Source organism: Lepisma saccharinum, chromosome 1, assembly GCF_977018435.1.
Source record: "Lepisma saccharinum chromosome 1, izLepSacc3.1, whole genome shotgun sequence".
NCBI classification, from domain to species: domain Eukaryota; kingdom Metazoa; phylum Arthropoda; class Insecta; order Zygentoma; family Lepismatidae; genus Lepisma; species Lepisma saccharinum.
The window spans coordinates 86,030,986-86,043,214 of NC_139229.1; the positions used below are offsets into that span (position 1 = coordinate 86,030,986).

Genomic DNA, 12,229 nt, shown 5'->3' on the forward strand with positions numbered 1-12,229 from the left:
TTCTGTCACTTTTGGCTAACCGTGTCGATGAGGATGAGTGATGATATGATGAAATTGTTGAAGGGACACTCACAATTAACACCCACGCCAAGGCCGGGTTCAAACCCGTAACCGCTGGCGTCGTAGCGCGCTGTGAAAATTTACTTATCTTCTTGTTCAACGTAGAATTACACGCTTGAATACACAAAATGTTATCTGAAATTTAAGATAGCTGAAAGCAAAATACAGAGAACACACTCAAATATTATATTTTCCCTTGAAAATTATTTTACAAAATTGTGCTGTTATGCAGGTTTTAAAATACAGGCTTTAGAGTCACGCTTGTGCACGAAAAACATTGCTACAGAAGTATTTCATTTCTCTACAGCAGTGGTTCTCAACCTTTGCGAGACGGGAACCCGGTACATTATATTTTTGAAAAGTTGATGTCCCTATACCAACAATTTTATTCGTAAATATCTTTCTAATTTTAAACTTTATACATTAATTAATGTATGCTCTTGAAATTAAATAGTAATAAATAAATTATGGTATCATCATAAAGAGTAATATTTTCCATTATCTCTAGGCTTGTTGACAAACACAAGTATTTGTTTATGAAAATTGCTGCGCAAACTAAAACGACAAATTTCAGATCATCTCGCGGTCAGATATAATTGAAGCCAGGACCCGGTACCAGGCCGCGGTAGGTTGGTTGAGAAACACTATTCTATACAATCAGTTCCATTACATTCATTTGCTATATCAAAATCAGTAAAAATTAATTTATTGCTAACATCTATTCCTCTCCAATTATTGCTTTCTTATACTCTCTTTCCGCCTTCCTTGCGTTCTGCGTTACAGACTAATATTACACTTTATGATATATATAATTGATTAATTTGAAAGATAACAAGCCACACTGTACAGTAAGTAAAATATAAAATATTATACAAATAAAATGCCCAAATTTCCCTCTCTACTCACGCCTTAATTACTTAACCAAAAGCAACGAGTACTATCTCGCTATACATTAGATGAAATAGCTTTTTTGGCCAGCAGGCTTTGGGTCTACTACATACCACTCGATCACTATACCAGTGAAATTTATTTTTGATACAAACTTAATTTTTTTTTTCTCTTTGTTATTTCCGACATTCCAACTTGATTTTGTCTTTCCCAGCGCTCTATAGGTGAAGTTTGTGCTACTTAGTCTATTTATGAGTACCGAGCTTTGGAACCAGGTTTAATTCAAAATTTATAAATATGAGATGTAAATATTTACACACTGACAAAAAGTACTATACTATACTTGATTTTAAGCACAAAACACGAACAAATATACATAGCGATATTTGATTACGTAATTAATACATATTTGATCTTCTTGTAAAAGTAACATAATAAAGTTATGATTATATTTTAACATGGAATGTGATTTGTATCATCTTCTGATGTATTGATATATTATGATAAAATGTAGGTGCAAAAAAAAAAACTCAATTTTTTTTTCAAAACCTGCATGAATATTGACACTATACGACAAAGAAAAGAGTATAAATATTTTTTTCACTTTTGTAGGGAAGTTATTGACTTCGTTCATAACATCAATGCCATATATAATATTCCTTGACTTGAAGATTAAAAGATCACACAATCGATTCTTAAGTGAATGAATAACATTTTGCATGAAACAATAATTCTTGATATTGCATAATTGACATTTTGGACAATACATAAAAGCCAAGAGAAAGCCAACATCATTGTAATAAGATTGATTTCTTTCAACAGGAATAATATTTACATTGTTGTACGAGTATTCTCTTTGCTTAGTTGACAATGTTTTGAAAGTCGTGCAACTTATTTGCAGTGCAATAATAATAATCTAAAAGAATAGTAGATTTTCCTTTGTTTGTAAAGCTCCCCCTTCAAATATTCTACTTGTTTTTGCTTATGTTCTACACACACATATACCACATGCACACATGAGCGCGTATGTTTTTGTAGAGAGACTCGTTTAGACACAGCTTTCATAAATTATTTCTTTATTGTTGTTCGCAAACATGCAAGGGTAGTTTTCGATATGAACCAAAGCTACTCATTTTGCGAGAACCCATAAAATAATTGTCACTACAAGGAAACTTTGGTTGATAGCCTCAAACATGGGTAAAGGGGGGGGGGGGGCTGGGACTTTCCTTCTCCACCATTTACTGGAATATTTGGTACTATGAGTCTAAATAGTTGTATCTGTCAAGATCTTTGTGAGACTTTTTTGTATTTTGAATATTCGTTCAGGATTGGGTCTACCCAATGAATGGATCCCCTGCTTCAATACCTGATTGAGGCTCATAGTGGTTCGGATCCCACTTTAAACTGTACGACCAGTCCCGATTAGCTAATCTGTGCATTAAGTGGACTTAAAACAAAAACTCGGGATCCATAGAAATAAATGCTATTGAGCTAATGTAAGGAGCAGCTAACATTTAATGATCAGATAATTAAATAAGACTCCTACTATGGTTGTTTATTGTTAAACCTTATCCTCTTCAACTGACAGAATAAGTTTTCTTGTTGGTTGTCTATTATTGGCAAACTTCAACAGGAAAAATGTAAATGCCCCTACACCCATGACAGCGAGAAGCCCTCCTGCCATTCCACTGAGTAGCAACCAGACATGGAAAGAACTTACCTTTCTTATACATTCATCTATGTCAAAAAACTTGTCTGCGTTATGCTCAAAGTTAGAGTCCTCGGCGGTACCTCGACGCCATGTGATCCTGTCACTTTCTGTTGGTGAAATTTCACTTATTGGATATTGGTTGTGTGAGACACTTGAGTTGATTTCATTTGGAGATTGGATTTGGCATTTACTGTTCTTTATCTGTTTTAAGGATACCTCATTTTGTTGAGCGTAAGGTACTTCCGTTGTAATGCTCTCTGGTGTCAAGGAGTCTTTCTTACACTGGTCACATATTTCATCTGTATCACACGTTTCGTCACCAGCTGCTGCCCAGGACCAACCATACTTCTCATTAGGGAATGCACACACCACTGGTCTAGTTTCCTTCATCCTGCGGAAGAGCATCCAACCCCTCAGTTTCCACAGAACACAGTCACAACGCCACGGATTGCCATAGAGATGGAGCTCATTTAAGTTCAGGTTCCTCACAACTGAAACACTTAAAGTTGTCAACTCATTGTTCTGGAGATACAACCTTGTAAGGTTAGGTAAACTGGCAAAATAATCTGGCACCAAGTAAGGGAGTTTGCATGAACTGAGATCTAGTGTTCTCAAAGAAGGAGAATTTACAATGGAAGAACGTTGATGAACTGCATGAAGGGTGTTTCCCTGAAGGGACAGAGATGATAGTTTCCTGTTCTGTGAAAAAGCATCAGGATCTACATGGGATATGTTACAGCTGGATAAATCCAAATACTCAAGGTTCTCAAGATATCTTAATGTCCCTTTCTTCAATTCTGTGAGACGGTTCCCTGCAAGATTCAAAGTCTTCAAGTTCCGTGTTAGTTCAAAGGATGAAGGGGAAATTTCAGTAAGTCGGCATCTGCTGAGATCCAAGACCTGGAGAGTAGGTATGGAAAATTTGCATGTTAAAGTATTGCCAAAGAGATTGTCATTCATATAAAGTTCCTTCAATTTCTTATTTTTCTCAAAAATGCTCGGCGGTAAATTGCACAGATGTATATTTGAAATATCGAGAATTTCTAGGTGTGAGAGACTTTCAAACTTCTTCGATATTACATGTAAGTTGTTCCCAGACACATTCATGAAAATCAGATTGGGCATCTTACTAAATATATTAGATCTTATGACATTACCGAGTCCGCTAATGTCTAGATGCCTTAAAGATTGAATATTCATATCCATCCATTTGCCGGGTCCATTTGCTACCAGTTTCAGAAGGTTTGAATTATTCTCAAACAAATAAGAATATCCCGAATAGGCAATACCAGTGATATACAGCTCTTGTAGCTGTTTCAAGCAAGAGAATATTCCATTATTTATGTCCATTTGGTTCTGAGTAAAGTTCAATACTTTGAGATTAGGTGTTCCACAAAGTAATTCAGGGTTTCTTGGTGGGGTGTCGAAGCAAGAACTAATATCTAAAGTTTCCAGAGAATCAGACTTCAGAATATTATATATTCGAGAATCAGATTTCGGAATAGTATATCTTCGATAAGAATAATCCCCATAATATGATGAGCGTGTCGTCATCAGTTTGTTGTTTTTGAGGACCAAAGTTTTAAGTTTCTTATGATCTTTAAAAGCTGTAGCGTCAAACGAATCTGCACGTAGTTGATTACTTGATAAGTCAAGATACTCTAGATTTGTAAGCGGGGAAAACGTATCTTTGGTCAGAACCTTTATTCCATTTCCATGCACATAAAGGTGAGTAATGCCATATAGTTTACTGAAGTGGTGAGAACTAAGATCTGTTATATTGCAGAAGCTGAGGTCGAGATATTCCAGAGAGGGTGCGTCTAAAAATGGACCGTTATTTGGTAGTTTAAGATCCACATTATACCTAAGATACAACTTACTTATGTTAGGATTATCTGCAAAGATGTAATGACCGATGGTTTGTAGCCTATTGTGAGACAAATCCACAACTTGAAGATCTTCAAGATGTCTGAAGGCATATTTCTCGATATTGTCCACGGTGTGTCCACTCAAATAGATTTCTTCAAGTTGGAGAAGAGATGCATCACTGAATATATCATCCTTGAGGTTGTGGAAAGGATTCTTCGACAAATCTAATACCAGAACATCGGACGGCAACGATGATGGTACGCAATCCAGACCTTGATGGGAGCAATTGGCTATGGTACGGTTTCCTTCTGTTCTTATGCTGCATCCACCCGAACAAACGACGCCTTCAGTGGATTTAACCCAGAAGATAAATGGAATCGTCAAAAGCAGCAGAAGATTAGACCCTCCAAAACCACCCATTGCAGATAGTCGTCTGAAAAACAATAATTGGAATTACACGTTGAGAAATGTCCTGTAACAGTTGACGAATATGACTTAATATATAATGTTCCTCGTGCATATGGCACCGTACCATGAAGGCACATTTAGGGGATGTAGGGGTATTCTTGATTTCGGCCATTTTGGAGCTTATGTGATCAACATCACGCTCCGGTCGCATTTACTCCCTAGGGTTGCCTCCAGGAATAACTTATTAGAGGCTGGGTGGGCCGCAGAGCGGCTACATGCTGGAAGAAGACCAGGAAATTCGACCTTAGATCACTCTCACTTAGGGTTCTAGAATTAGTGTGTGTTTGTGTGTGTGTCAGAGTCTAGAGGCAGATCCGGCCCTAGATAGGGGCACCTGTTCGGGACCCCGCGCTTCAGGGGGTCCCCGTCCCAGATAAAGAGAATTGCTTGTGTATGTTTTAATATGAGCTTACATGTGATAATATGACCCCCTGGGTTAATTTTCAGGTACCAGGGCATAAGCACATACCTCCGAAAGTAGCTTGACTACTTTTATCCGTATACATAAAAATAATAATCGTTCTATGTAACCATATCTTGTATACTGTTTAGGAAATAAAATTCTTTGTAATGAGCTTACAGGACGCTGGTGCTTCCAACTATGCAACTAACCTGATCTTCCATAACATCATGGATACTTAACAAAGTACTACATTAATATTATGTTCAAATATTTCAATCAAGAATAGTTTATATGCTATCTTCGTTTAATTTTACAATGAAATTTTGAAGTGGAAGTGAAAACACTATTTTATATGAAACAATGTAAATTCACTATAGCGTCAAAATTCAATGAAGAGTAAACAAAAGAGAATTATCATATAAACTGTTGTTATTAGATGTGATTAAACATTGCCACATTGAAATCTAAAATAAGAGTTTGATATTTAACACACTCGGTCTTGTAATTAAATACAGTGAAAGTCATATCAATGACACATTGGATATGAAATGAAACACTAATTTAGAAACTATTATTAGCCTCCCATAATTTTTTGTTTTAACCTTCAACATATTCTGCTTATTGCTTATCCCCAGGCGATAGAGGAAAGCGGTATAGTCTTTAAGCTCAACAAAGCTACTTGCCACCTCTTGAAAGGTCCTGAAGTGGAATTCCACTAGTTGGTGCTGCAGGAACTGGAACAAGCGGTAGTCTGAAGGGACGAGGTCAGGGAAATAAGCTGCACGAAGCAGAACTTCCCAAATATTTAATAAGTGAATTAATTTATGGACCCAGAATTAATTTGTACACGTAATATTTTTTGTATACTTGAAATTCTAGTGCATTATAATGCAAAATGTAAAGACTATGACTCAGATTTCCAGGATACAAAAAAGCAGGGTGAGTCAAAAGTCCCAGGACATTCTAATAAGTAGAAAACGGAAGGAAAAATGAAAGATCTGAGGTCGCAAGCAAAGAATGGGGCTGGAGGCGAACCTTTTGAGGTAGATCAGGAATGTGGCCGCTACCTTGGAGTCCGCCATCTTGGATCCAAGTCAAAATTTTCAAATGGAAAGGGGACCATGCGGAATATCAAAATGTATTGAAATTTTCTCAGGAATTCATTTCCGTAAAGACATTGGACCTATCTGGTGTGGTACAAAAGTTATGGTACAAAACATTGGTCACAGCAAATTGTAAAAATGATGTTTTTTTTCCTTTACTTGCAGGTAACTGGCAATGGTACTGACGAAAGCAGAGAGGATTGAGGTGATCCTGATGTCTGGGGGACGCAGCTGCCGTGTGATAGCTGCAGAGTTCAACAATCTGCATCCCGAGAGACCACCAATATTCCACAGTACCGTCGCATCCCTGATAGCAAAATTCAAAGAAACTGGGACTGTGAACGACAAGCCACGGAGCGGTTGTCCGAAAACTGCCACCGATGACGGAACAAGAATAGCGGTCTTGGTGTTGTTTGCCAAGGGTCCGCGACGCAACACACGACGGTTATCAGCAGATTGTGGTATTAGCCAGAGGTCCATCGTGCGGATTCTTCATATCAATAAATGGCATTCGTACAAGGTCCAGATGCTGCAGCACCTATCCGAAGATGGCCCTGATCGACGTATTGAGTTCTTTTGACCAACTGCAACATAATCCCTCATTTGCATGCAGCATTGTGTTCAGTGACGAGGGGAATTTCTGTGTGAATGGTCAGGTGAATCGGCAGAACCACAGGTATTGGAGAGACAACAACCCCCACTGGATCAAAACATCCAAAGGCATGTCTCATAAGATGATGGTGTGGTGTGGCATATGTGGCACCCGTATTATCGGCCCAATATTCATCGACACTACCCTTAATGCTGAGCGTTACCTGGACATGCTACAGCAGATAGTGTTCCCCTCCCTTGCAACTGAAGATGGCAGTTTCCCGTCATATTTCCAACATGACTGGGCTCCACCACATTACGGCTCAATCGTTCGCGACTGGCTAGATTTTCAGCTTCCTCAGCATTAGATTGGTCGTCGGGTTGTTGCCGAGTGGCCACCAAGATCACCCGACCTGACACCACTCGATTTTTATCTCTAGGGTCATCTGAAACAACTTGTGTATGCGGTGAAAATTCGTGATCGGCGTCATCGTGAGCAACGCATCGCGGAGGCCTATCACACAATTACTGCAGTGCAGATACTCTCTTTCAAGTGCATCACGATTGGATCAGGCGCCTGCGGCTTTGTGTTCAGCATGAGGGTGAGCATATTCAATACTTGCTGTGACCAATGTCTTGTACCATAACTTTGTAACACACCAGATAGGTCCAACGTCTTTACGGAAATGAATTCCTGAGATAATTTCAATTCATTTTGATATGCTGCATGACCCCCTTTCCATTTGAAAATTTTGATTTTGGATCCAAGATGGCGGCCACATTCCTGATCTACCTCAAAAGGTTCGCCCCCAGCCCCATTCTTTGCTTGCAACTTCAGATCTTTCATTTTTCCTTCCGTTTTCTACTTATTAGGTTGTCCTGGTATTTTTGACTCACCCTGTACTACTCTTATATGCATTCGTGTCCTATACATTTCCACAATTTAATCTTCAAACTTAAAATATAACGTAATAATATTGCTTGGGATAAAAAGAATGCATTTTACAAAATCATTTTTTTCAATAAAATGCCCTTCAATAGGTAATCAAGGGGTCCCGGGTTCTATACCCGGTGGAGGCACATTGTATAGTGGTTCGGATGCCACTTTGAACTGTAGGTCCAGTCCCGATTAGCCTATCTGTGCATAAACTGGACTTACTGTACGGACGCGATAAGAAGCGGCGTGCAATCAGAACGCAGAACGGCAGAACGTGACCAAATTCTGTCTCCTCTTTGGTTGCCATGTGGCTGGGGGGTTTCTACGTTGCCACGTTCGCACAAACACACGGACAGGCTAGTCAGCTGTTGGCAAGCTCGGGCATTCTGACAAGCATGAAACATTTTATCTTCCTGCTCTACACAGCAACCGAAAACCTTCACTGAAAGAACCTTTGTTGTGTTTTTATTATGGTACATTGCAAGCATCAGCTACCTGCATCTTTTTACTTATGTTGTATCATATCACAATTACCAACAAAAGAAAATGCGTCTTGTGTTATGAACAACACTGTGGCAAATCGTTCTCCTTTGATTTCATGCCGCCTCTCTTTGCCTTCTTTGTCACGCCGCGATTGTTGAAGCTTCAGAACGTACAAATTAAATGTATTTCTTGGAAATTAGGGCAAATTACGTATAAACAAATTACGTTCAACTTCGTTTCGTTAACACGTTTTGAAATTATATTTTGAGGAACCTACAAAAATTCACCTCCAAAACAGAATTTTACAGAACTGAGTGAGTTACTGTATTACGGAGATGAATTTATCAAGAACAAATCAATTGTGTGTGAATTGATTGATTGAGTTGGTGTTTTAAAGTCCACTTTATGCACACTACGGCTAATCTGGAAGTGGGATCCGAACCATTATGTGCCTCGACAGGGTATCAAACCCAGGACTACTTGATTACAAGGCGACAAGACTTACCCTACCACTGTGCCATCGGGGAGGCACATGTGGGTGTGTGAAGTGAGATAATTTGGGAGTTATGAGAATACAGGCTCTGGCAATACAGAGTTCAATAAATTACAACGAAACGCTTGGCAATTGCTCGATTTCCTTAACATTAATGATACATTTGGTACATGTGTTATTAATGCTTTGAGGCTACCTGTATGTAAAAACATAAAAAATGAATGAAAGAACAGAAGTAGTAGTTAAAGAATCAGTTGTTTTTGCTTACCGGCTATCATTGCAGTGGCGCTATCCCAAGATCATCTTCATTGTTGGTTAGTAAAGGAACATCTTCATCTGAGCTACTACTGTCACTGCTGTCTTCCCGCCCAAGTGAAATTACAAAATCCTCAATTTCCTGCTCTTGAACTCCCTCCTTTTCCCATGCTTCGGAAATAATCTTCCTTGTGTGTTCTATAGCCGAACGGCACCTATCTGCTGTCACATCCCCGATAGCCTGTTCTGTCAATTGCAAAATTTTAGACGGTGTAAAAGGTGGCAAAGTGTTCCTCTGTGCTACCAGCCCTTTGACCTGTGCCCAAATAAGTTCGATTGCATTGTACATACAATGATAAGGCGGGAGACGGACCACCGTATGTCCCGCTTCTTCTGCAAGCTTGTCTATTCGATATATGGCGAACTGGGGTTTGTGTAACATAAGGAGCAGCAGTAGTTCAGCCTTCCTCATGTTTCTGTGGGCTCGCGAGAATCCTGAAGTAGGTCAATCCGGCAACAGCGCGTCGCTACCAGAGTGGGTGGTCCCACGCCGCTTGCTAGCGCGTCCCGACAATAAAACAACAATTCAATCAATCAAAGTAAGAATGAACATTTCGCCTATTTATTCAATTCGCCATTAGTCTACAGAGATAGAACACCAACGGAAAAACAATAAAAGTGCACGAACACAGTGCTCAAATTAAGCTTTTTGCTTTGGGGGGATGCTCATTCGGTGGCATATTTGTGATTTCATTGCGGGGGGGAAGGGGTGCACTTTTTTAATGAAAATTTCTGTATGTTACCAGTTGATGAACTAAACGATTGCGTCGCAGTTGTAAGTACCTTAGAGCAGTGCTTCTAAACTTAGTACATTAAATATTTTGATAACATTTACACGTAATTTAGAAAGACTTAGTATATTTACATTCTAGGAAAACCCGAACTCACACACAAAAAGAGCTATTCAACTAGTAAGACTGAAAAAACTTGACAAATTTCTATTGCCCGTTCAACTAAACGAGAAATGTGATGTAAAAAAAGATGACGAAATAACTCTACTTGCCATAATTTAACAATGGGCAGAGCAAAGGCGAAGTCTGGGGGCCTGTCTGCATCCGACGACAATACGAACAAGTAAACAATGTGCTATGTTAAAATCAAACTTCAGGTAGATACAATTGAGGCGTTGCGGATACGAAGGGCAAACTCAACAAACGTACATTGTTAGGGAAATGCGTTTCAAGTTGTCAAGCACAGTGCGAACTCCACAAAAACTTTAGAAATCATGCATGAAACATTCCAATCTACTGTTACCAAGTTTTTGTGGAGTTCGCACTGTGCTTGACAACTTGAAACGCATTTCCCTAACAATGTACGTTAGTTGAGTTTGCCCTTCGTACCCGCAACGTCTCAATTGTTTTAAAGGTTAAATAACTATTCCAGAATGAATTTAAAGTGGAGTTTGTTCCATAGTTAAGAAATTATATACTGTGTGCTTTCATTTCCATTTTTTTTGAGAGAGATTAAGAACATTCCTGGCATGGATAAAAAACAATTTCTTCTGCCGGAGATAAATTCTTTTGTGGGGTGGGATCCTGGGCAACCCCCCCCCCCGTTAATTCGCACACTGCAAACACACACATCACACACGCACACGCACACAGACACACGCACATATATATAAATTTAGTATATACCTAATTAAATGCGTCTCATACCTTGCCTATGTGTAATCTGACCGATTCTAGCAACAGGCAGTGGAAAACTATACTGCAATAACACACTTGTTTCCTATGTTGGGAAAACGTTTCTGTAACAATAACGATTAAATATTCAACGGGACAATTCCCGTTTTCTAGTAAACTTCCATGCGTATAAATTGCGTGATGCCACTACGGAAGTGCAGCGAATCGATATTGCGCTTCATGAAGATGCAGATGATAATGTCGATGGCTAGAACAGATGTGCTCAAACAAGACAAATCAACTACACTACCTACTGTTTTCCGTACTTTTATATTTTTTTGTCGGATTTCTGCCTCTTTAGACTAACCACAACGATGGGGGATGAATTATAATTTTATTTTATCTTTTCAATTATTATTATTATTATTATTGTTATTATTGTTTCATTCATTATCCCAACTGACTGTCATATATGGATTAAAGATGAAAGCGACCAACATTAGATATCTATGTCCATTAGTTTATACATGTAATCCTTTTTCTTTCTTCTTCTTTTTATTAAATTTATATTTTTATATTCAGTATCCCTCAAGCTTACATGTAATCGGTGTATATTCATATATTCCATTTTTACTTTGTAATAATCACCCAGACAAGGATCTGTTGTAAGTGGGCGAAACACGCCTGTTCTAATAAAGACGATGTTATTGTAATTATTTTTATTATTGATTGATTGATTGATTTGTTGTTTTAAGTCCACTTTATGCACAGAAAGGCTGATTGGGACTGGACCTACAGTTTAAAGTGGAATCCGAACCACTATGTGCCTCCACCGGGTATCGAACCCGGGACCTCTTGATTACAAGGCGGCGACGCTACCACTGCGCCATCCGGGAGGCCTATTATTATTATTAGTTGAAATTGTCGCACGGACACTCACAAAATATCACTCCAGTGACACTCGAACACAGATCCATTCGATTTGATTTTGATTTTTTGAATAGTGGTTTGGTTCATTTTACTTCACTTTTCTGCCACTTTTGGCTAATCGCCAAGATGAGGATGAATGATGATGATGTGAAGAGACATTCATAAATAACACCCAATCCGGGGTTCGAACCTAGGCTCCCTAGCGTTGTAGCCTGCTGTGCTAACCACTCCGTCATGGAAGTCGGCCTAGATCCTTCGATAGAGGCATAGATAGGCAGTCAACTCAGCCACTGAAGATGCACCAAGATGCTACTGGTAAAAACACTGATCATGGGTCTAATGCTGTATCATCA

The 12,229-nt window shown here is 38.9% G+C and overlaps 1 protein-coding gene across 1 annotated transcript; it reads right to left on the reverse strand.

Moving 5' to 3' along the window:
• Nucleotides 1-1,348: 1,348 nt before the first annotated feature.
• Nucleotides 1,349-11,046, reverse strand: LOC145984066 (uncharacterized). The gene is made up of 2 exons (XM_083117447.1): nucleotides 10,980-11,046; nucleotides 1,349-4,961 (listed from the first exon to the last, which is right to left on the reverse strand). The coding sequence occupies exon 2, from the start codon at nucleotides 4,946-4,948 to the stop codon at nucleotides 2,510-2,512; it is 2,439 nt and encodes an 812-aa protein (XP_082973573.1). The 5' UTR covers nucleotides 4,949-4,961; nucleotides 10,980-11,046; the 3' UTR covers nucleotides 1,349-2,509.
• Between the last annotated feature and the right edge of the window lie 1,183 nt (nucleotides 11,047-12,229).

Excerpts from the sequence above, each read along its gene's own strand:
- LOC145984066 (XM_083117447.1), bottom strand. The coding sequence starts at position 4,948 with ATGGGTGGTTTTGGAGGGTCTAATCTTCTGCTGCTTTTGACGATTCCA.